Consider the following 26,509-nt stretch of genomic DNA (forward strand, 5'->3'; position numbering starts at 1 on the left):
ATCAGCGCATAAACAAAGTGCACTAAGCCGCTCTTTATCCACCCATCAGGCCCTCAGCAGAGCCTCCACAGAGAAAGGTAACGGCCTCACAGCGGGAGTCCTCACTGAGCTGCTATGAGCGCTCTTGACAGAGTCGGTATGAGCGCCCGCCTGGTTGTCGGCAGTGTCTGCACACCAGCTTTTACCCATCAGGGTTCTGGGATCAAAAGTCCTGCTGGGTGCACTGACGTCCTGCCCGTCTGAGAAACACTGATCTGATCCAGAAATAGAGTGTGTGACGGCCGAGGAGCCACTTGAGTTCATTATTTCTGGCGCATCTGAAGCAGTTTTGACAAGGTCTGGACCTGACAAGGTGCAGCCGTGATGTTTGAGTCTTTGTTGCAGCGTTAAAGGAATCAGGTCGGGTTGTTCTTTCTTCTCCCCTCCTCTCCTGCTACTCTTCCCCTCCTCTTCCTCCCCGACTCGCTCTGACATTTGACACAAAAGGTCACAATCTGTTGATCTGCTCTTCAGATGGAAGAAGTGGTAGAACTGGAAGTCACACTCATACAGAGGCTTGTACTTATACACAGGCACATAACTGGACCCTGGAGCAGCCGGGTCCTTGTTCAGGAGGCAGCATTGCAGGTTAGGCGAGGAGGGTAAGGGCGGAGGGTGAAACACAGGGACGAGGGTGGAGGAAGAGGAGGTGGAGGAGGAGAAAGGACGCTCACTGTGCAGCTCCCTCTGTCTCAGCTCTCGCTCCAGCATCACGTTCTCCAGCTCCTTATCTGCGAAGGCTCTCCTCTTCCTCATGCGAGCGCTGATGGAGGGGCACGGGAAGTTTGTTTGGTTGCGCTGTGTCTGCTTGGGCCAGCAGGGGGCATCGTCCTCCAGTGACCTCGCTGGTTTCAGGCCTGTGTAGAGAGCAAAGACACATTATGGTTTCATATAAATAACTCTGTTATGAATAATGACGTCCTGTCTACCAATTAGTTGTTGTGTTTATGTTTGTGTACTTGGTTCTTTATTATTTTAATGATCCACTTGGTTAGCGGTGTCAGTTTTGCTTTAGTGGGAGCACAGAGGGGCTGAGAGGTCCATAAAGAAGACAAAAGCTGCAGCAGGAATTGACTGCATGCCAGCAGGTATTAACGCTCTCTGTGTATTACAGTAATGGCCAATAGAGACGTCAGAATGATCGGGTTTGTTTCAATCAATGAGCAGTTCTTGGTATTAATGGCTTGGGTATAAACATTATGTAGACCATGACCCTGAGAAGACCAAAAGAGGTCCTCATCAAGTCCCTCCTTTACTTTCTATTTAGCTTTGGTTGTTGCTCAGTTTCAAATTATGCTATGAATAAAACAAACAGGGCATCCCTGTCTTAAAAATAATTTAAAAACACAAGCAGGTCAGCAAGTCTCCTCTACCTTCATTTCCTACTACCAGTGATAAATTCATTAAAGATGCTATGAGGAGGATCTGTTTTAATCGCACTCTTTCGCCATCTTGTGGCCCGGAGTCTCCGCACACTGTCGTAAATTACTTTAGCGAGGTGTGTGTGTTTGTTTTGGAATTAAATGCAGATCAGGTTGAAACAAATTTTCTTTGTTCAAGACAACTTTACTGGATACAACACACCGAGGTAAAGTATTCAGTACAGTTACGTAGTGCTACGGTTTGAAATGTGACATCAAGCAAACGTTGTAGTAGCTGACTATATGTAGCGCTATCGGCAGCCCAGTGCTCCGATGTATCTGTAGGCTAACGTGGCAACAAGGAAACACTGTCAGTTTGTATGTAGTTTAATAGCTGTCTATATTCAATCAATCAATCAATCCTTATTTGAAATCTTAACAAATGTTATTTCAAGACACTTTATAAAAACATTTACAGGTCTAGACCCGTAAATGTTAATAAATTATAAATAAGAATATATAAATAAAAATATATTTAGTGCAGCTGGCAGCTCGGTGCTCTAAGACGTGTCTATAATGTGTAACGTAAGTGAATCCTGGTTATGTCCTGCCAGTTAGCAGAGCTAAAGTAACCTCACTCTTCATTTTATTGATAGACTCTCAAGTTTGAACAGACCACTGCAGAATAACTGCTGACTGTGGGTTGGAAGGGACATTAGCATAAACAGTCAAGCCCCTGTGTTAGCCTTTAGCTCGGGCTGTAACACTCTCCCCTTGACCTTTCTTCTGCTCTTCTGTCCTTTTTCTGTCTGACAGTTAGGCTCCTGTGTCCACCATCACTACAAAATTAATCACAGAAAACTAGATTTCTCTTCTCACTTCTAAACTTCGTCAGCAGGCATGTTGTTGTCACAGAGACCTGGACGTTACATAAATCAATCCATTCCAAAATAACTTACACTGGTGCTAGTAATCTGATTTTAAAGTGTGGATTACAATCAGGTATATATCAAGAAGGGAGACTTTTTCCACCATCACTTTCAAACTCCTCACATCCCCTTTAATAAAGAATAAAATGAAAATGATGGGTTTGTTTGCATCTCAATTTTATATTTTGATATATGTTTGATGTTTGTAGATAAGTTCAAAAAGTCAAAAATGTCCTTCCTCATTTTGTTCTGGGTAGCCATGAAGACAGTATAAAAAATATGAATAATATATGGTATATGAAATTAAATTAATTCAAGGAACTATGAGTACAAATACTATGGACATAAATATTTACAAGGGATACTGCACACAAATAGGAGCAGTCAACCAAAGTAGCAGCAGTGAGTTAAATCAGAATTAAGATTAAATATTAAATACCGGGGTGCTATATTTGAATAATGTGGTTATTTACGAGGAAATATGGCAAATATTGTACAAACTAAATAATCTGAAAAGAAAGTGTCTATGCTGTTGTGAGGATGGATGGACAAGAATCAAAAATGTCTGACTGAGGTTGGGAGTGGTGTTGATGGTTGAATACAGGAAGTAGAACTCATTTTTGAACCAAGCTCTGGAGTGTTTTTTTTTTTTTTTTTTTTTTTTTCCAATACACTTAAATTTATTAATATATAAATATTTAAAATTGTTGTTGGCATACCTGAAGGTTGGTCATTTTTCATTACATTTACAAATCATACTTGAATATTTTTTCCAACATCACAAACACAACACAGCAACAAAAATCTGCACAAATAAAGTCAGATGAGCAGTCATGCATGAATCTAACTCAGTAAAGCCTCACTGTAAAGATTGTTAGGATTTTATCAGATGTAGTTAAAAATAAAATGGAGCACTTTCTGTCTGTAGAGAAGCAGAACATTAATGAGAGAGGAGATGATAATTAAACTTTACCCTGCAGGAGGCTTTTAGCCAGGCTGCTCGGTTGCTCGGCTGCTCGGCTGTAACGCTGATACGCTGTCCTCCGCAGCGGAGCAGCACACCTGACCCCCCTCTTACCCTGCAGGAAACATGGGAACAGGAATCAGACATTCAGACACAATCGCATTAAACTGATTCTGAGGCCCAGGGGTAATTAAAGGGAATTAAAACATTATGTAAGGCAAGTTTAGCTCTGTGTAATTCTATGGTATTAAAATGAGATATTGACCCCAGTGATGCTGCAGGAACATGACTACACGGTTTAAATGAATACCTCTGTATTAGAATTATTAAACTGTATGTTTTCAGTAAGCATTTTTTTTTAAATTCACATTCAAGTATTTGAGTAAAGTTGTTTAAATTCACCCTAGAGGTGCTAAACAAAGTAAAAGTAAATCAGTCACTCCTCAGAGGAATATTTAAAGTTTAATTCATTGACTTTTTTAAATTTTATGCATCAGGAGAATTTGATGCCCTGTGTGACTTCTTAACTTAATAAAACTTTACAAACCAACCCTGCAGCATTCCTCAGACTTAGGAGAGTCAAACCACAAACTAATAAACTTTAACTCAAACATTAAGGGTCTCATCTGATCCATTCAAAAATAGTTTGTGCATTTCTCTTTCCAAATGCTAAGAAAAGTCTTTGTGCAACTCCTTAAAGTTGACTTCTGCTATTTCAGCTTAAAGAAATTTGATAGAGAGAAAACTCAACTAAACAGATGAATAATTGTGGAATTGTGCAGATTTATCCTTGTCTTTAATTTTTAAGTTAATGTAGATTTTTTAATATTTATGCAATATTCTCTGTATGACATATAAATGCATGGACGGCTCATAAACATCAGTGTGTTCTTTTTTTAAGAATCATAAGGAAACATTTTGTCGTTTTGACTTCAAGCATTAAAGAATTGATTCTTCCCCTGCCCCTGTGATCTCCTCACCTCCGCTGCTTGCTGCCTCCTCAGCGCGACCTGCGCCGCCATGACGCGCTGCCGCTCCACCACCAGCAGGCAGCACGCGCAGCGACAGTCCCTCCAGCGGCAGAAGCGTTTGTGGCCTTTCAAACACGAGACGACGCCGTGGTTCCGACAGCGCGCGCATTTGGGGCTCCGGGTCATCTTGCGTGCTCTCTGCTGAAGGCACCCCGGAGAAAGGGTCACTTTATTCTCCTCCTGATCCCCGGGGCAGCCGCGCTGCTCTGCGCATCCGTCGGGACTTGTCAAGTCAGTTACTTCCTCTGATTTCAGCACATCGAGAGCTGCTGATGTCTCCAGCTGCAGGCCTCTCCTCAGCGCAGAGGACATCTGTGACTGAAAGCGCTTCCGGACTGAGCAGACTTTTACGCAAAAGGTGAATAACAAATAAAACGCTCCAGATAAACTATTACTGAGTTGTTGGCTTATCAAAGAAGGCCTGTTTAAGAAAGAAATGATGCATCTTCTTATTAAAGTCGGTGGAGCTGCAGGGTGTTATTTACGCACGCATTAGAAAAACAAAAGGCGCAACTCCAGACTAATAAACATGCAACACAGAAAGCTTAAATCAGCTTCCAATAAACGGAAATGACACACTAGTTGGTAAGATTCCCTGCTTCAAAAGGCCGCAGCTATCCAGCAACTATTTACAACCAAACAGCCGAGAGGTTCCCTGCCTGCCTGCCTCCTGCTGCTGCTGCGGCTACATGACGCGCTGTTCAGGGTGGAAACTTTGCAGCCTACCGCCAGAAGTTTGAAATGTTCAGCATCCCTCAGCTGCGCTCTGACTCGGTTTCCAAGGACAAGAGGGTAGAGGACCGGGCCGCAATGCCGAGCTCCTGGCGTGGGACCCGGGGAGCTGAGATTTGGGGAAGCCCGTTTTGAAGCTTAAGGAACTCCCCTTCTGGCTTTAAACACCCGTACCTGCCCTGCCCTGCCCACCTCAGAGCTGTTCTCATCTTTCAACTTAGATTTGGATCTTTGCCAGGCCCACATCTATGACTTTTCTAGATGTAAGGATTCAAATATAAGCAAAGAAAACCTTGCAGAAAAAAAAGGTAAATTAACGATTGATGTTAAATTAACACCAACTATTTAGAGTAGCTGCAGCGTTTATTTCATAAGAAGCATAATTATAATTTTCATAATAAGAATAATTATACAGGGAGAGCTGAGCTGTCTTTAAACTTTAAAACACACACTCCTGTTATATGCCTGTGAGCGTGCATATATGTGTGAATTGTGTGTTTTACCAGACAGATACAATACGGACTAATTACGCACGCGCCTTAGGGAGACTGAGCTCGAGGGTGGAGAGACAGAAAAGAAGACAGACGGAGGGAGGAAGAATCACATTTTCATATTACCTCGGAGTGATTTTCACACTCATATTTATTCATAATTCTGTTAAATAATTCAATGATTTAATGGCTCTCCGGATGTTTCCAGTGTCACCATTTAGAAGCCCTGAACAGAATAATCCAAAACCATTAAAATACATAAATATTCCCTCTGTAGAGCTTGTGTAGATAAGTGTTTTTGGCATCAGGGTATAAAAAGTGACTCGTTTTAATTCTCACCTTTTAAAAGTAATTACGCTGATATTGAGTGAATCATTAAGTGATCCAAAAATGGTGTGAATTGTGTCTAATTTTGGTGTTACTATAATTACGTATCAGGTAGTTGCTTTATTTTTATGTGCAGAGTAGGTTTTCATCAGCGGCACACACTTACTGCTCATGCATGTGTCAAAGATCTGTTTCCTTGACCTGTCTGCACTAATAAGCTGCTGCTGCAGACACCACAGGCTGCACTGCTGTGGTAAGAAAAGTCTGCTCCCTTCTGGTGTAATCCAGTAATTACACCCAGGGCAGTTTTTTTTTTCTCCAGGTGAGAATCAGACAGAGCAAACTCAATTAACTGATCTCCATCTCTTCACTTTGCCGTAGTCAGACTAATTATCAGTGTAGTCCCTCACAGGATCAATTAAGGTGGATTTACAACGCTGAAGCCACAAGTTCCACTTTTTACTTCAGTAATTACCTTATTATGTTTATGACTGTCCTAAACATTTAAAAAGATATTTAATGTGCACCTGGCTGCTGCTGAGTCTGGCTCCCAAGGGAGATACGACCACCAAAAGTCTGAGATTTGATCTTACGTTTGAGAATAAAATGTTTAAAAAAATGAAAAGTTTGTTTTCAATAATTATTGTAGATTCTTCACACGTGGGACTTCTTGGGCTGTAAAATGTATACTTTCCTGTTTAGGTACATTTTAAAAAGTGAATGATGTAAATAAGTGTAAGTATGAGGTTGAGGTCAAAGGTCATATGCAGCCAACACTGATCTATTTGAGTATACATGATTAATTCACCAGAAGACTAACAATAATAAAGTTATAAAATCTTGCTTTTAATGTTTCACAAAGATATATATATATATATATATATATATATATATATATATATATATATATATATATATATATATATATATATATATATATATATATATATGCTACGTGAGACTACGACAGGCTGTAAGTGTGAGTGACAGGGGGAGAAGCCCTACAGCTGTAGCTGCAGCTGCTTATTGGGGAAAAGAGAAAAAATCTCTAAACACAACGCTCATTGTTTTTAAGAAAAGTAAACTCAATCAATGAAGCCTCCGGATCAGTTCAGAACAACTGACTGTAAAACTCAGAAGATGCTCTGGTGGAGGGTTATACTTCAAGATCTCTGACTGGCTCATTTCACTGTCAATCAAAAAGGGATTCGGACTCAGACAGATCATCCAATCATCATGCAGAAGCCCAGCGTCCAGGCCAGACCACTGCCTCATAGACCCCCAGAGATGCTGAGCGTCGGAGGGCGGGACAAAGCCCAGTATTTATCCAATGACCGTCCAGTTTCCACAGTGGAACAACCCACTCTACACTTCTCCGCTGAAGTCAGAAGACGCTCAGCGTCCGACTGTGTTAAACTGTGTTAGACGCTGCGGGGATGAATGAGAAGGAGGTGGAGCCAGTTACCTGTGATAGGAGCTGATTCTAAACAAAAGATGAAGGGATTCTAGCTCAGATTTTGTCAACGAAATGTACACACAGCGGAACATATCACCACTTATTTGGGGACATTTTAGGGGAAGCTGAGCTTCCCTTGCAATCTCAGCGCAAGTCATCTCACCATTTGGGATCACCTTTACATTATGATCATGATCGGAACGGACCGCTGGTAAAAGGAAGGTATTTATATAGAAAATTGTGGCTGTTGTCACCTTTTATATCATAAGACGATTTGTGCCTTTTATTCTGTTACATTTTGACTGTACTTTGAGGGCGACAGAAGAAAGAAAATCAGATGTTTTCAAATAGTTACCACTGGTGGGATCGAACCCACGCCGAAAGTAAAACACAGATAACTGCGAGTCTGTGTCCTGCACTCTAACCACTCAGCCACTGACTTTCTTGCATCAGGGATAGACAGTCTAGTATCTGTCATGTCTTGATTCACGGTTATTCCAGTCTAGTATGACTGGGGCGGTACACCTGTCAAAGGATAACACAGGTGTCCTAAGGGGAGTTTAGGGAGGACAGAAACCTCCCGTGGAGCTGAAGGGAAAAACCTCGCTTGATATTGATTTTCAGCATTAATACGGACCGTGAAAGCGTGGCCTTGCAATCTTTCTGACTTTTTGGGTTTTAAGCAGGAGATGACAGAAAAGTTACCAAAAGGTCTCAATTTATGTTTCCGAACAAGAACATCACTAATTACAGTTCTAGATTAATTTAATGTGACACATGGAGTCCACAAGGCGTCTTTTAGAAGCCTATCAGACCTTCTCTGAGATGCAGCTAAAGTAAGCCTGACCGTAAGCCTGCCCGGGACCAGTTTTGGAAAATGGCGTCAGGAAACAGGTGAAACTGCTGTCAGAATTAAACTGTGACATGTTTTTCTTCTTTGGATTTATTAGTGGGGTGTCAAGCTGCTATTCTGTCATGCTGTTACACACCACCTACCTATCCTGACAGGATCAGGATAAACCAATCCGGCCCTTAAAAAAAACTGTACTGATCCCCACCAGACCACTTGGTGGAAACGGGGCTTTGTATTGTAGTATAATCACTGTCATCATATCCAGCATCTGAGGGCCTCAGGTGGCAAAATATCACCTGCTGTACTTCAATGATCCTAGACTGAACAACAACCAGAGGTGCCCCGGACTGAGTTTCAGCTCATTAAGGGTTAAAAGTCAGATAGTGATGTGCAGGTGGTGTCTCAGAGACAGCTGAGCTCAGAATAGGATCCACACAAACATCATCTGACGGTGTCTTTGTCAATAATCCTGGCAGGAAACTCCAGTAAAGATGAGAACCACAGGTTGGTCGGATGATTTTTTGGTGGCATTCTCATGTAGGAAGGAGGAAATGTTCACACCTGCAGGTTGTGAAGAGGACACAGAGGACAGCGTTCCACATTATACTGCTGGTGAAGAAGCAGCAGCCACAGTGACCTTCTGTGTATCAAAGGGATGAACACAAAGGAAGCAATGCTGTCCATATCAAAGAGAGCCTCCCCTGAGACTCAGTGCCCGGGAGCTTTGGGAGCTTTGGTATTAACTACACTCCACAGAGAGCAGAGTTCTCTCTAAATAACAAAGAAACAAATGATGTCTGCACAACCAAACACACACAAAGTATGAATGATGTTTCTAAAGAGTCTAAACAGCAAGTTTATTCAGCATTGACTAACTTTATTGTTTGGAGCACAGTTTTTTTATCTTCTATTGCTTATCCTGTTCAGGGTCGCGTCATGTATACATCAGTGTTAATTTTGACAGCAAATTTTGATTTAGTTTTAGTCTTTTGAATAACACAGCATTTAGTTTTAGCCATATTTTAGCTATCTGAAACCATGCAGTCTTAGTCTAGTTTTAGTTGACTTAATACCATGAGAGTTTTAGTCTTAGTCTAGCCCTAAGTCTTTTAGTCTTAGTCCAGTTTTAGTCAACCAAACATTTGCTGATTTTGTTCAGATATGATGGAAACAACTTAACTAACCCAACATCTTGCCTTCATCCTCTCCATCTAGAGTTTCTTTTTCATCCCTCAGCTTCTTGAAGCGTCTTGATAAAAAAGTGACTAAGTTCAGCTCATGTGGTGGCATCAGCTGCTTTTCCTCTTCATTTCTTGCCCTTTTAGCTCCACCCTTGCTCTTCTTACTGTCTGTATTCTTGTGTTTGTATTACAGACTGTGTAATAATAAAGGTTTGTTTTCGTTCTCATGGTCCTCTGACAAGCACTGCTGAATGTGCGTGTGCTAGGACATGGTGTCCAGGTAAAGTATGGACAGGGACTAGGGCCAATGAGAAAAAAAAGTCCAAATTTTTTTATTACTACTTTTTCTGAAAAAAAAAAAAAGACAGAATTATGATTTTTTTTCCCCAGAAAAAAATAGTATCAAATTTTTTTTGGAAGGTTTTTTTTTTTTTTTTTGTCAGTGGCCCTCATCCTCTTCTGTAGTACCAGGTGGCTGCACAGGAGAAAAAAAACTGCCAGGGCAGGCAGTCTGGGGACAGGATTGTCAGCTTCAGTGATACATTTCAACCCTCCCAAACATTTTTGTCTTGTCATTTTTTGATGACGAAAGTGTACATTATACTTTGTCACAGTTTTTGTCATCATATCTGATGGACACTTTTATCTATTTTATGTTTGTGAAAAAGGTTTGCTGACAATTTTTTTTCGTCACGGGCTTAATTGACAAAATTAACACTGGTATATATATTCATATAAAACTAAGGTAGGATGCATTCCTCAGGACTTCCTCTGTGTTTGAACAGCTGTTGTGAACTGGATATTCATTGACATGTTTCGCTAGTGATTTCACGCATCGTCTACAGCAGCCCCTCACTGTGTATCAATTTAAACCTCTGTAGATTACCCAGAATGCAGCAGCATGTCTGGTATTTAACCAGCCCAAAACAGCACATGTCACTCCACTGCAAATCTCTCCTGCCGACCTGGGGTCCCTCATCCAAGTCTACACTCCTTCTGGCCCACTACACTCTGCTTGTGAAAGATGCCTGGTGCTCCCAGCCCAATGCGGCTCCGAATCTCTAGCCAGACTCTTCTCCTCTATTGTTCCCAAATGGTTGAATAAAACTTAAAGAGATGTCTGTAGACTCATCTGTTCAAGGGACCCTTAGGCCTGAACCACACGTATATGGATATATTCCTAAACGCGCATTTTTCTGTTCGATGGGCCTCTCAACCACACTAACACAGAGATTTCACCCACGTAAACGGCGATTTTTAAAAACGGATAAAAAAGTGAAGAAATCAAAAAATATCCGGTTGAGTGGATCCGTGTAGCGGTGTTAAACGGAGCTGGTGTTGACACAATGACGTCAAGCGCCCAGCAACAAGTCACTGTGTCTGACTGCGCATGCTCAAAACGTTCTTCTTCTATGGCTTTCACATTTTGCTAACCTGCCACTTATCGGCCAGGCATGGCATTGCAGGCTTCAGAGGCGATCGTTTTCAGTTTGGCCTCTTCGTATGGACAGAGATATTTCTGTGGTGTGGACGGAGATTTTTTTTTAAACGAGGGAAAAGATATCCGATCAAAAAAATATCCATATACGTGTGGTTCAGGCCTTAGAGACTTAATCTGAGCCTTCTCATCTTTGTCCTCAGGGGTAGAATACGTCTGAAGGTCTCAGACCCAGCTCTTGGTGAATTTTCAGCTCTATCACTGAATGATGTTGAAGGTTGAAGTATTGTTTCAGCGATTACTGTGGTTACTTGTCAGCACTTAATGGCAGCACCTGCAGCCAAATAACATGTAGTACTTTTTCGCACTAACTAGGTTTTTCCTTCTGTCTAAATTCTTGCTTGTGTTGTTGTGTCTGCTTAATGAAACTGCAGACTTGTAGCTGAAGGTCTCCAGTTTGCAGGGTCACTCTTTAAACTGTAACAACAGGAGATGACAGAGACACACTCACACTATCAGGTTTAAAGAAGATCATTGTTTGGGGGTTATTAAACCAAGTCAATCACAGCTGGGGGTCGTCTTATTGTGGACGAAGTGTAGGTAAAATAAAAACACTGATATGTTCAGCTTGCAGGCCCTGTCCTAGAGCTACAAAAAAGAAAACAGAAAAAAAAACAATGTGTTTTTGGTTCAACAAAGTCGACTTTGACAGTGAGAAGATGAGATATTTCACATTTAGGACACTTCTTTGCACAAACTCCCTCCATTAGGCTCTCCTGCTGCTGCTGCTTTTGTTAAAGAGAGTGCGCATCATTTGCATGCCTGCAAGGTACCACTTCACAGAAAAACATAAACACAGGTTGTATCGGGCCTAAAAGCAAACCACAAAAGCTCTCAATTTTCTGTCAAGAGCATTCTGCAAATGGAAAACAGGGAAATTGTTGCCCTGGCCTGGTACATAATGTGAGGGTCACACATGGTGTCGTGCATTACGCTCATAGGAAACAAGGTAAGTATCCCCTTTATTAATACCATCATCTCTGCTGCTGCTGCTCGCGATGGAGTGCATCTCTCCGTGCCCCTCCGCTCTCACACAAATTGACTGTCATCAGCAGTGACATGTCGCTCCCGCATTCCCCTCACACATCCACCTCGTCCACGCTCTCCCCTCCACATCCTGCGGTTGTTCTGAGAGTAGTGCCCTTCTTCTTCCATCCTCGGAGCTGAGATGGAGTTTGACAGACTCCTCTGCTCCCACCATTCGGCCTGCTGGCGTGTCCTCCTCCATCTGCCTCTCCCTTTATGACTGACTGCCTCAATCAACTTTTGAAAGGAACAAACAAAGCACAAAAAGGCAGCCGGTGAAGTTACACTCAAGGACGAGAGCTCCTGAACCAACTTTTTGTTATGTGCTGAACTTTGAGAAGAAAAACAGAGGAGTTGGGGAGGAAAATCCTGAGCTGAATGTCAATTAACTTCAAAGAGAGAAATAAAGAAGACTCTGGGCTATGTTTCACGGAGCTTTTATACAAAGGCTTTCTCACCTTTATCCACCTACTTCCAAAGAGCCCGAGACACCTGAGCACTTATCAGCGTAAGGCAGGGGCCATTAAGCTGACAGTTTTTCCAACGGAGGTTAAACCTGCACCTCAGAGAGTATGTGACTTTGTCAAGCCTGTTAAGACAGAACAAACGCCTGCTCGAAGAAACGCACTCCTAACCTCATCATATTAGACACAATCAGGTTCTGTTTGGGGATCTGTTTAATATGCAGAGCGTTAAAAGTGTCGCTGGATGCAACAATAACAAACATCCTGTTGGGAGTCTCTGCAAATACTGTAAAATCACCTACTTTGACTTTCTCCAATAAGGCTTTTTTAAACAAATGTGGGATTTTGGCATCAGATGAAACGGATGTCATCTCAGCCTCGGGCTTTACTTTTTTATGAGCGCTGCCAAGGAACGGTCGGCTGAAGAAAGGGAAAGGAAATTCAGCTTTTTCTTTCCATCAGTTATGTGGACTTTTGGGCAAGGAGCATTTCTTAGAGGCAGCATTTTGAAGAAAGACCACCGTGACCTGATGGAGCTATTAGACCCACATTTAGTGCCATCATTTCAGGAGTGTGTGGGGATTTTTTTCCACTTTCACTACAGCTTTTGTTACATCTTTTGGGTGCTTTTGCCCTTAATGTTTTCTTCTTCCTTTCACTTTGTTTTCCAGATGATTTTACCACATTTCCTTTCCTTAGAACAGTCTGTCTTTTCCGAGTACCACATGATGTGATACAGGCCTGATAAAAATCTTAAGATCATTTGAAAAATTGCTAGAATTTACCTTTTGCACATTTGGATCTTAATGAGAATTCAAGTAAAGAAAACAAGTAAACTGAAATAGTTTATCAGCTGATCAAAAGTTTAAGACCATTGTTTAAAAAATTGCGAAAAAACTCTCCAAACCAGAAGAAAAGTTTTTCTCAGTATGACTCAGTAATGCATAGCTCCACCTGCTTGATGTGAGTGTTTCCAGGAAGCTTTTGGGAACTTTGCTCCAAGTGATGAAGATGGCTTCATGAAGGGCATCAACCGTCTAGAACTGACGGCCATTTTTATAAACTTCCCTTGCCATCCATCCCCAAATGTTCTCTATTGGATTTAAATCAGGGGAACATGCTGGATGGTCCAAAAGAAGAAGTCCTTCATCAAGCCAGCATTGTGACCTGCAGCGTTGTCCTGTTGAAAAACCAGCTGTTCCCACACAGACCAGGGCCCTCAGTCATGAAGGATGCCCGCTGCAACATCTGCACGTAACCAGCCGCCGTTTGACCACCCTGCACCACCTGAAGCTCCAGTGTTCCAGATCATGATGGACCCCTCTCCATTGTGCCGGTTAGAAAACATCTCAGGTGGGGTCTCCTCGTCATGTCAGTAACGTTGAAGCCATCTGGACCATCAAGGTTAAACTTTTTCTCATCAGAGAATCAAACTTTTTTCCTCCTTTCAGCGTCCCATGTTTGATGCTCCCTGGCAAAGTCTAAACAGTTTTGTGGCGTTGAAGGAGACAAAGTCTTTGAATTTTTTCTTTTTTTGTTTGTTTTTGAAACCCTTTTCCTGCAGATGCCGTCTGATGGTTATTACGCTGCAGTCGGCACCAGTGAGGGCCTTAATTTGGACCTCCCTGTGTCTTGACGGACAGCAAATCGGATCTTCCGCTCAGCACAGGTGTAATTTTTTTTTAACTTTTTTGTCCCATAATGCTCAGGATATTCCAGAAAATGTAGAACGACTGTCTTACTGCGTCCAACCTCAGCAGCAATGGCACGCTGCAAGAGGCCTTGCTGATGCAGTTCGACGATCCGACCACGTGCAAGAAGAGACAGCTTCTTAGCTTTAGCCATCAGGAGGGCATGATGAGCAGATTTCAGCTTTAATGGCCTGTGGTCTTAAACTTTTCATCAGGTGATAAACAACCAGTATTTTTTCTTTTTAATTACAGGTTCCAAATGTTTTTTGTCATACCCCCTCCTTCTTGCATTTGCATATTGTGGCTCTACTAATGGTCCAAATGTGCAAAATGTAAATTCTAGCAGTTTTTCAACTGGTCTTAAGATTTTAATTAGGACTGTATGTCCACTGGAAAAAACTGAAATCTTATCAAGTGTTTTTGTCTTATTTTCAGTAGAAAATATCTTTTTGGACTTAATATGAGCCACATTCACCAGACCAGTCCAGAAAAATGTCTTGTTTGAAGTTAATTTAAGTCAGAAATAAGGTCTAAATTGCTTGTTACAAGTAAAGAAATCTGCCACAGAAACAAGAGAAAAAAATACTTCCATTAAAACATTATTCTAGCTTCAGGCAAATTTTCAATCATATTTTTCTTGTTCCATTGGAAGATTCCATTTTTTTTTGTTTCAAGCAATTCAGACCTCATTTTTGTCTCTAAATAACTAGAAACAAGACATTTTTCTGGACTTGTTAGTTGAATGTGTCTCATATGGAGTGTAATGAGAGAATTCTTACTTAACATTAGACAAAAACACTTGAAAAGATATGAGTTTTTTCCACCGTCTAATAATCAGATACAACTTCATAATAGGGACGGGCTTTTTAAGACAAAATACTCTCCTACTGACACCACAAACTATTCATAGATTATCCAAGTAGTTTAGAAAATGGAGGTTTGTTTTTATTGAACACAGTTTCTGCCTTGAAGAGAAAGAGAAGAGAAAGGAGTTTGGGTCATAAAAAAGGAACAAAGGCCGGTTTTAGCTCCCTGTGTGCGTGTTTTTGTGTCTCTGGTTGGGCTTTGGTTATAGCTGTGGCCATAGTTACATTTGCGTCTCCGTGATGTGATGCTTGATGACCTGAAGAAAATCCTCCAGGAGCCAGAAGTTCCCTCCTCATGGTCCATTAGAGCCGACACTTTGTGCTGTTGGCTTCAACATCTCGCTCTGCCCTACAGTTCATCCTGTCCTTTCTTCTTCCCTGGTTCTCTTCTGGCATTTTACTTCTTTTCTTTTGTGTTCTTTCTTTGAACAAGTGATCTTAGATAACCACATTTCTATGTTTTGTCAGCCGTTATACCGCGATGGATGATTAACTTTTTATAATCGAGATTAATCACTTAATTTATTCCATATTTAAAGTTCAGTTATTTTGCATTTACAAACAATTTGCCTGTCCATATTAAAATGTAATTGACTCGATTATCATATAAATGCAATGACATGTTGTTTATGATCTTGACATATTGATTAATTATTCAAATAAATGCTGCACTGCGACACCAGCGTGACCTGAAACCATGACGTAGAAGCAGGGCACAGCTTCAAAGGGTTTATTCTGTGAATTATGCTATTTAGTGTTAATCTTTTAAAGGTATTATACACATTAAGCAATATGAGGGCAAAATGCTGGTTGCAGTTACTTAGAGAGAATTATTATTTGATCCCTGACATCCAGAGATTTCCAAAAAAATATGCAACATTTTGAATGTAATTTACCCCATGGTGGACATAGTCTCTGTGACATCATCTATTTGTTTCCGATGTGGAGTTTTGAAGCCTATCGTCATCAGCACCATAACAGAAATGCCGAAGTCTGGGTGAGGAAAAGGGGCGGGTCTTCAGTTTTTCTGCAGACAGGATACCCACCTGTAAGTCAAGTCAGCTATGCCCTTATATGGGCAAAGCATGTAACTTCACCCCATATCATGTGCTAATAGAAAAACAAGGTATTCATACTGAACACATTTTTTTAATCAGGCTGTAAACATGTTTATTTACACTGAATGGATGCTGCTGTTTATGCAGCCAGCATCAAGCAGATTCTCAAAGAACTTCAGGTTTTAACTCTAATGTTTCGGCTTCTTATTCTAAGGCCTGAACCACACGAATATGGATATTTTTTTGATCGGATATCTTTGACCTCGTTTAAAAAAAAATCTCTGTCCACACCACAGAAATATCTCTGTCCATACATAGAGGCCAAACTGAAAACGATCACCTCTGAAGCCTGCAATGCCAAGCCTGGCTGATAAGTGGCAGGTTAGCAAAATGTAAAAACCATAGAAGAAGAACGTTATGAGCATGCGCAGTCAAACACAGTGACTTGTTGCTAGGCGCTTGACGTCATCGCGTCAACACCAGCTCCGTTTAACACCGCTACACGGATCCACTCAACCAGATATTTTTTTATTTCTTCACTTTCCGTTTTTAAAAATCTCTATTTATGTGGGTGAAATCACCGTGTTCGTGTGGTTGAGAGGCCCAATTGGACAGAAAAATGTGCGTTTAGGAATATATCCATATATGTGTGGTTCAGGCCTAAGACCGGAGGTTCCTGCTCAGTATCAACCTGCCGAGTTGGGGCCATCTCGTAGTCGCCTTAAGTTAGGTGACCTATAATCAGTTGTTAGCCATTTAGCAAGTTAATTTCTATGATTTGGTATTTTTCTGTCAGCTCTCTGCTGGCATCAGTATGATGAGCTGCACCAGAATGCTTAACTCACAGGTGGTAGCCCAAACTAGGGATGCACCAATCCAACTTTTCTGGTTCCATTACTGATATGGATGCGTGGGCTTTGGGTATCAACCAATACAGAGCTAATACTAAGTGCTTGAATGGTCTGGCTCCACCTTATTTATCTGAGCTGTTAAAGCCTCATATGACTTCCAGTGGAGCTTAGGTCATCGAACCAGTCGCTCCTGGCAGTGCCTCAGACAAGGCTCTCTACATGTTGGGACAGAGCCTTTGCGGTGGCGGCACCAAAGCTGTGGAACAACCTACCTATCCAGGTTAGAGCTGCACAGTCAACTGTTCACTTTGAAACACTGCTAAAAACCCATCTTTATTCTTTGGTGTTCAGTCCCAGCAAAACGAGTTATCTTGGCTTTTATCCCTTTTATTTTTGTATTTTTTATCCCTTATCTTTTACTCCCTATCCTCTCTTTTACCCCTCTTTATTGTTTTATTCTTATTTTATTTCTGTTTTTATGCATGTTCAATGTTTGGCTGATTTTATTTTTTTGCTGTTTCTATTTTCATGACTGTTCTGTTATCATTACTTGGTTTTTAATATAAAGTGTATGAGAGATTATTTTGTACCCCTGTACAGCACTTTGGTCAACCAAGGTTTTTTTTTTAACGTGCTGTACAAATAAACTTTGACTTTGACCAGTTGTTAAATAATAACCAGTATCCCCTTCTGGGGATAAGACTGGTAACTTGGTTTTGGATAAAAGGCAAAAAATGAGTATAAGGAATTCCTGAAGTCAATATTAATTTAAACTATGAAATATCTAAATGTTTACCCGCAAAAAAAGGCATAGCTGGTTACCTGGATTGGCATCATGGCTCGGCCTCTTCCCACCGATATCAGGGGCACCAAACTTAAAGCACAAACTTAAAGTATTTACGAGATATTTTAAATACATTTGACACAAAGTGCATTCTACTTTTGACTTGTCAACTTGGCGAGTGTCTAAAGGTGAAATTTGCTTTTCAAAAGCGCCTTCGTACGGTTGTTTTCCATCAAACTGAAAGCTGGAGCAGGAAGACACGACCACAGTTTAACCACGGGGAGTCAAAAAGAACAAAATGACATGTGATTAAAAACCAAACAAACTGTAATTCCAGAAAATGATGTCCACAGCCTGATGCTTTCATACTACGGTGTCAAAGTGAAAGAAATGATTGCATTAAATTATTTAACAGCCCCTTTTCCCATCAGCCCCCATGCCCAACTTCAGTGTAATAAAGGACGCTCAAATCAGTGACAGAAGGTCAGCAAGTAAACAAATTATTCTGATTCACTATAAAATGTAAATTTGGCTTTTATGCCTAAAACAGCTTTGACTTTAGAGGCGAATATTTGTGTTTTGGTTCATCCTCCATCTGTCACATTATCTACTTCAGTTTATTTTGCTCTGTCAGAATAAATCACGGCACCGCTTCAACGCTGCTTACAGTACTCAAATTGATGAAAATGATACTGATAAAATATGACAGCTCTGTCATGATCTCATGAACGTAAATGAAGAGCAATGAGGCGGTGAAGATAAACTGACCTAGAGGAGAAAAAACGTCAGGTTTAAAGCTGGTAGTAAATCAAAAACGCTTCCCCCCTCAGGCCTCGGAGCTGGATTCTTCTTTGAGGTGACTTTCTTCACACAAACAAAGCTCCCCGTGGGCCGTCAATGATCGGGGGACACGCAGCATCACACAAACTCTTACGCCAGGATCAATGCTGTATTTAACACGTCTGGTTTCAGGCGAGATCGATGGCGGACAGGTGATCCCTGACCTGCACGCAGCGGTTTGTTATCTCCCCTGAATGAATTTAACCCCATCTTTGCAATTATATCTCCTTGTGATCCTGAAGTCTGCACCCTGGGATGTCTTGTGTCTTTGTGGTGACTATTGATTTTTCTCTTGTCCAGGTTCGGGATAATGAGAGCTTTTAAATAATGCAGACACAGCAGCGCCATCGCATTTTGAGGCAGCCCCGCCCCTTTCTCACTTTCTGCTTGTCTCATTGGCATTCTCTCCTCTTCCTCATCCTTGTTTCTTGTACACAACATCAGAGCACCCACAGAGGTGGGATGAGGGAGGTTACTCCCACCACTCTCCCCCTTTTTCTTCCAATCTCAACCCTTTTGATCCATTGTCTTCCTGACTGGCGTGAGATACAAAGGCACTCCTTCCTCCCAGAGATGATGATGATGATGATGATACCTGGGCTGCAATAACAGCAACACAGGAGCATCCCAATTTAGCCCCTTCCTCCCTACGTCTGGTATCAGATCAGATCTGTTTCTGCAGCCTTATTGGTTCCTTTGTCTCTCAGCTTGTCTCCAGCGATCTCCCCGCAGGTGGAGTTTTATGAATGGTAAGCAATATCCCCAGAGACACAAAGCAAAGCACTCTGCTTGTGTAATTACTGTTGTGTAATGAGACCTCTGATGAATAAGCCCTCCCTTTAGCAGCGTTTCATAAAACACCAAAGGGGAAAAAATTGATTAACCGATTAGACCCAACGAGTGTTCTTTGCTTACCTTGCACTTTTTGATGAAAGAGAGAGGAGCAGAGTTTAGAGCCAATTTTACCCTCAGTTAAAGTGTTCAACTTTCAACTTCACTTCAGCAGGGAATAAAATGTTGGGATAATCTGATTGTGATGTCGCTTGCTAATTGAAGGATTTGTAGTGTTAAATTTAGCCCGAGGGATTCCTCTGTCTCCAGTCGGATACTGCAAGTCGACTGCATTTGTGAACTCAGTCTGACCAGCTGTATGACTGACAGACAGCTGGAGTCACACTACCGATAAATCTCTTCTCACTCATGTTGGGCTGTAAAACCTCAAACCTGTTGACTCCTGGTCTGGCTTCGCTCATTATGTCTGTTTACAGCATAGTCAAGCTAAATACAAACTGATTTATGACACGGTCTGTTTTATTTTAAAAGTCACTGGGTGTTTTTAGGTAGTTACTGGTCGCGACTTCCTGTCCCGCTCAATCTTCCCTACACTGAATTTATGCATCACAGCTCCGCCTCTGTAAAAAATAGGATGACTGTGTATTATCTGCGACATGACAGACCAGCCATGCAGACGGACTGCAACAGAGTGGATCCTGTGTAAGTTGACACACACTGAAATGAATGGAAACCTATTTGATCTGTTGTGACGGACTGCTGAAGCATCTGGTGTATTTCAGCCGTTGGTGCCCTGACCTAAAGAATACTGAGTACACTGTATACTTACTAGTGGCGGCTGCTGGTCAGTCAAGAAGGGGAAGTTCATTTTTTTCCGGCCTACATCATAAACTTGTTTATTTATTTAAACGCAAATTCTACCCTGTTCCTTTTCAAGAAAATGATCTGTGACCCTGTCGTACCAACTGGGTGTTTTCCTAGGGATTTTACCAGTGTTCTCTCAACGATCGTCGTTTTTAAGAAAGGTAAACTCGCTGGGGATCAATAAAGCCACCTGATCAGTCCAGAACAACTCAGAAGATGCTCTGGTGGAGGGTTATACTTCAAGATCGCTGACTGGCTCATTTCACTGTCAATCAAAAAGGGATTCTGCCTCAGACAGATCATCCAATCATCATGCAGAAGCCCAGCGTCCAGGCCAGCCCACTGCCTCATAGACCCCCAGAGACGCTAAGCGTCTGATGGGCGGGACAAAGCCCAGGGTTTATCCAATGACCGTCCTGTTTCCACAGTGGAACAACCCACTCCACGCTTCCCCGCTGAAGTCAGAAGACGCTCAGCGTTAAAAACCTCAGATCAAACGACTGAGCACATGTGGTGCATCACTCTCTCTGGTCAAATAATCTTGGTGAAATCCTGTAGTGTGTGCTGGTCAGTATTTTCAAATCTTGTAGTTAGTGTGTGCTTAATATTTAAGAGAAGATGATCTGTGAAGATTCTTCTTATGTGTGAGATACAACCCGATTTCAGAATCTTTTAAGATTTTTAAAATCCTGTAGTGTAAGCCAGGCTTTAGCCAAACAGATCAATGAACTATGTGTTTGCTTGAAATGGTAAAATGCAAATGTGAATTTCTCAGACCTTAGCAAAAGTTTTTTTTTGCTGAGTTTATCATGAAGGTGCTTAGGTCTGTGGCAGACTCAGCAGAGGCCTCTCACAGATGTTTTGCATTGCAAATTACATCATTATGACAAAATGTGAGATTATTCTTGAATGTCTGTCAGCACCAGGGAGCTCCATTTAATGGCTTCTAATGTCATTTTATTCTGGCGGGATGCGCAAACAACACAAATACACAAAAATCTGTTTAAGATAATCACAGCTCAGCACGCTTTGAAGAGCCACAAACACGGTCCAGAACATCAAAGTTCAACACAAATAGATGGCCTTGATGTTTTCCTGTTCTCAAAGTGTCTGCAGATACTAATTAGAAAGCATTAACTGACATTTGGCTCTGAGTTCCTCTGCAACGATAGAGGAGAGAATGAGTGGATGCTCGCTGTGAATCTTCTATATCACACTCCTGTTTGATCATGAAAAGCGCGATAGAGGAAGCAAAGGGCGAGCTTTTCTGCACATGCTCCTCGACTTTGGCGCCCGCTCTCACTACAAAAGTATGTTCACATCTCTGCCCTGCGCTGAGTGGCTGTGACAGCTCGGGAGGATGTATGGAGAACAGTCGCTGGGGGTACATTATAGCCGCTCTCACGCTTCACTGTTTCTTCCATTAAATCTACTCATGAATCAAATTAGCCTTCTTTTCCTCGGCTGTCACTTTTTTCAAAGCTGGAGCCCCGTACTGTGGCCCTGATAAATGCAATGATGGAAGGAATAAATGGAGTTTTACATAAATAGAATAAATAATAATAGTAGTCATATTTGGTTGAAGGAAGTGCTGCCAAATCAGCATCCAGTGTGGCTGCTGGAAACTCATTAGCATACAGAAATATGCTTTTCCACTTTATTGGGTCCTAATTGTTGATTTCTCTGACTGGATGAATGCCTCCTCCCGGATAATGATGCCATACCGTCCTCCATATGTGAGGAGAGCGTGGGAGATGGAGCAAAAAGACGTTGAGAGAAGGCTATGAAGAAATGAAAACCACACATCCCCCCACTGTTTTCCCTCTGACAGCTCAAAAAACAAAGTGTATCCCCTCTCCTGAGAGCGAGCAGGAGAGGGGGAGACGAAATTGAATAAATACGGTGTAAGACGAGGAGGATTGGACATCACAGGTTTCTGCTTTGAAGCTGGAATTCTTCCAACTTCAAAAGAAATAAGGTAATAAATATGAGATAGGTGTCAACTGAGCCAAAACAAGACTGTATGCACTCTCACTACAAAGAGAGCCACTGAGGCTTTAATGTATCTTTTATAAGTTTCAGTCTAAAGATTCTCTTTAAATCAGATCCACAGTCCCCCGTCTTTGTCTGGAGGTGTTTACAGTTCAACTCATGCTTTTTTTTATTGTTTCATTTCGTTTTTGTTTGTTGGTTTTCCAAACACTTTATTTATTAGCCTCCAAAAGAAACCAATAAATAACTTTTCTTTGTTGTAGATATGGAGAATTTACAATTTACATTCAGGTTTAAGGGTACCTGAAGTCAGGCATGTAGATGTAGAGACAAGTGTTACAGCTGTGTGTTCTTTTTGTGTGTTCCCTGTCTCCTTCCTTGTTTCCAGGTGAGACTGACAGTGGGGAACACAGTTTTTGTTGAGTTAGGTCTAACAGCTGTTCCTAACTGATTTTTGGGTGCAGAATCCAAACTGGTCTCAGTTTTTCTCCATCAGGTCAAAAAACACAGCTAAATAAGGCTCTAGTTCTCATCGTGTTGTAAAACGGCGCTACCTCCGCTGCAGAGCCACAGCTGGATACAAGGCGCTCGCTGCTTAGTGTATCAGTCCGCGCACACGGCGTGCCAGATATAAACAAACGCAGGTAGTCTGCCAGGACGAAGAGACACGTTGACAACTAGAGCCTTATTTAGCTGTGTTTTTGTGTGAAAGTAACGCGCTGAAAATTCTCTAAATAAAGCGTGAATGCAGACTGATATCAGATTTTTTCGGTGGGAGTCTGTTTATTTGTGTTTTTGGTCAAGTAAAAAATAGCCCCGTCTGAGTGCAGAGGAAACCGGCAGAGGAGCAGGGAGGGGGTGTTTGGTGCGAGTGCTCTGGGCTTCTGCTGCACAAAAACACTGCTGTAGGGGTAATTTCTGCCCTAAACCCTGTGATAGGACCCAACTTGTTCCAAGCCGGTGTATCACTTTAAGAGCTTACTGCTGCTTGCTTGTTTTTTTATTAATGATTCATTCATTCATCCATTCATTTTTTAAACTGCTTATCCCAGCTGTCATTTGGCGAGAGGCGGGGTACACCCTGGACTGGCCGCCAGTCAATCACAGGGCTGACACAGACAGACAGACAGACAACTTTTCACGCACACATGGAGTACCAGGAGAGAACCCACGCATGTACTGGAGAACATGCAAACTCCACACAGAAAGGGCCACTTTTGTTCTCCAATTTAGGCAAGCAAACTTGTATCCAGTAGTCTAAACAGATATTCATATTGATTTTTAAGCTATTTAATCTTCAACAGACATCACACTCTTTAAGCCTAAACCCTGCAGCAGCAACAGCAAAACAACACTGATGCCAAGCATGAAAACTGCTTAGTCGTGGAATATGATGCAAGTGTACAGTGAGAAATGTTCCCTTTGATATGATCATTGAATTCTCATACAACACAGTGATGATGCATCATTGACTTCAGTCAGTCAGAGCTCCACAGGGAGGATAGATTTGCCGCTGCTCAGAGCAGATATCCTTCGATCACTTGGCCTCTTTGTAGAGTTCAAGCTCTGAAGAGACTCCGACAGGAATATAAAATGTCATTAGTTTACTTCTTTATATGTCTCAAAACTTTACTGAGTCAAAATAGAGGAAAATATGAATAAATTATAACTTTTTCTGCTTATTCCTGTCTGGTTTTAGTTGTTTCTTCTTCCACTGCCAGCGGCAAGAAGTTGTAGTTGCTGAGATGCCTCATTTCTCAGTTTTACATTGAAACACTACAGCAACTTTGGTTCAGTGTGCGCTTGTGAACTGTATTTTTGAACATATATTTTTAGCTTTGCGTATAGCTTGCATTGCATTATATTTCTCTCTGAAGAAATTGTCTGTGTTTGCCTTTGAGTCTATACGTAGGGATGAGATAACTTCCCTTGCAGTGGCATGCATAGATTTTTTGAAGGTAAGGGTGAAAAAGAGAGGCACATTAATTCAGCCTGTTCTCGTCACTGTAGAGGGCACTATGTTCCACGTGTTTTCAGAGGGGACTTAGACACGTTTTTTTTAGCTAAGAGGGCAGTTTAGCGCACATTTTGGCACCCAAGCAGGCATTTTAGTGCATGACTTTAAGCAGCTGGGCCAAAAGGGTGCACACCACTGTTCCTTTTCCTGCAAATACATATCCAACAACTCCAAGATAAATCTATGTCAAAGCTGTTCAGAGACAAAAAGCTGGTGGTCTTTTGACCTGAATTACCATGCTAATTCTGGCTTTAAGTAGGCCGAAAAGAGAATTATTGCCAAATTTAAAGATATTTGGAGCCCCTTTCTTGCATTCTTATGCTGCAGCCACACCAAACGCAAACTCGCAAATTTATTTGTGTGAATCGCCTGTGACACACCACGTGAACGCCAGAGTCTGGACGCTGGACTATTTTGACAAGCTGAGGGGTGAACGCCCCTTAGTGCGGCACTGCGCATGCCAAGTAGAGAGCCTATTCATTTAAAGACCGAAAGCCCAAAAGAGCATCTGAAAAACAATGAGCTGTGGTTTCAAAAGCATGACAGGAGAGTGTGTGAAAGCTTTGGAGATCACAATCAAGGCCTGCTGCCTGTCCCTGGTAATCCACCGGCCCTGCCTGGCTGTTCCCTGCAATCTCATCCCGACCCCTCGACCCATGTTCCCGGAGGTCTCCCTGGGGATAAATCTTTTCCCTGGCTCTGCCCCTGCCCCGCTCCTCCCTCCTCTCTATCAGGCTCAAAACTCCACTGAGGAAAACACAGTCGGACTCAGTGATGATGCAGGCCAATCCAGCTGAAAACGATTATTTACAGAACTTACCTTCAAAACCTGTCTCCTCAGAGACTTTCACCCAAGCCTTGCTGCTTTTTTTCCGGTCTCTGTAGAGTACACACGTCATATCTTTTAACTCTGGATAATGACACAACGCACAGATTATTTTCTCCTCCATCTTCCGGCGGGGTTGGAGTCAGAGCAGGTGGCGGTTCCCCCCCAGCGTCATCAAATCAATGACGTCGTGGGGGAATGTCATCGCTGACTGGCTGCCGTGGCACAGCCTTAACGCGAATTCGCGTGGACAGTTAAATAATTTCAACTCAAGTGAATTTGCATCTGCCACCCAGTTATTTATTTTTTATTTATTTATTGATTTACTTTTTTTTTTTTTTTGAGGGGGGGGGTTCTACAATTTGATGGATCTATCCTTCGTTATGTTTAATGTCTTTTGTAACTTGCAAAAACTCATTAAATACATGTTCATAAAAAAATGAAGTAGTTTTTTTTCTTAAACATATGTGATCATATTTTTTGTGAGTAAACTCATATCACTTTTGTCCTTAGGGGGTGCAAAATCAACACAAACCAAATGCCCTCACTAGAGTTTAAAGTCAGCCAGACTAAAACCTACTTAAATAAATAAATAAATAAGATATTATCAATCAAAACATATACTGAAACTGTGTGAAAACTTTGTGTAAAGGTGGTTTGTGTGAAGAAAGTTGAAAGCAAAAAGCAAAGACTGGATGAAAGAACTGTTAAAAAAACTAAGTTGGGATTTAAACTCTTAAATATCTGTAAACAGTGAAAAAGCTACCTTATATTAGCCTCTAAGCTCGACTGTTTGCTGCTGTAACATCCTTCTTTCCTGACCCTCCTCTTACCTCTGCTTCGTGGCCAAGCAGTCAGGGGCCTTTGATGAATCTGGCTTCAAGACTTCAAAATCTTTCGCTTTGAGCAGGATAATACAGGATGATCCCAGTACTGAAAATAAAAAAGAAATGATACATTTCATCACAATTTCATAATGTTTGAAGTTGCTGAATTGAACTTTAGTGATCTTTCAGGAATCTTAAAACTCCTTGAAAGTGAGAGCTTCAGTCAAAAGGTGAAGATCAAACAGTGTTTTTCATTTGATGTGAGATTTATATTCAATACTTGCTCAAACTAGTTCAGTTCTCCCACATTTAAAGATATGATTAATGACAGACTGAGCTCTGGGTTGATTTAAACCCCTGAATTATCTGTCTGTAGTTATTCTGTTCACCTTCTTCTCTCTAATTCAAACATAATAGCATGTAGCCACCCAGGCCAGTAACAAGTTGAGACGTTACATTCTTTCAATTGTGTCGCTAAACCTGAACTCTGACCTCCTCTGAAGAGTGAGGGGTTATATTTAAAGCTCCCACGGGCGGGTAATATATCACAACACTTTAGTCGTCATTTTATTCAAATGAAGCCACAAACAGCCAAGTGACTCCCTCCTGATTGAAATATTCCTGCTGTGAGCCAAATCAAACAGTAGAGCATACACTGCACCTGTGTACGGCTGCTAATCTGTCAAACAGACATTAGCATTTAAATCAAGTTTTACGGCTCTGTGCGGGAAGATATTATGGTTGATAGA

The 26,509-nt window shown here is 41.6% G+C and overlaps 1 protein-coding gene across 2 annotated transcripts; it reads right to left on the reverse strand.

Annotated features, from left to right (window-relative positions):
• dmrt2b (doublesex and mab-3 related transcription factor 2b) lies at nt 1-25,869 on the reverse strand. 2 transcript variants are annotated; one of them, XM_074668736.1, is made up of 3 exons: nt 4,274-4,636; nt 3,303-3,408; nt 1-896 (listed from the first exon to the last, which is right to left on the reverse strand). In XM_074668736.1, the coding sequence occupies exons 1-3, from the start codon at nt 4,634-4,636 to the stop codon at nt 46-48; spliced, it is 1,320 nt and encodes a 439-aa protein (XP_074524837.1). In that variant the 3' UTR covers nt 1-45. The 2 variants fall into 2 exon arrangements, 1 of the variants encoding a protein (XP_074524837.1); XR_012598201.1 differs by lacking the exons at nt 1-896; nt 4,274-4,636 and adding an exon at nt 25,767-25,869 and having other exon boundaries at nt 3,331-3,408.
• Nucleotides 25,870-26,509: the final 640 nt, after the last annotated feature.

This window comes from Halichoeres trimaculatus, unplaced genomic scaffold (assembly GCF_033239565.1).
Source record: "Halichoeres trimaculatus isolate MK-OKI-2021-1 unplaced genomic scaffold, fHalTri1.1 fHalTri1_scaffold_4, whole genome shotgun sequence".
NCBI lineage: Eukaryota > Metazoa > Chordata > Actinopteri > Labriformes > Labridae > Halichoeres > Halichoeres trimaculatus.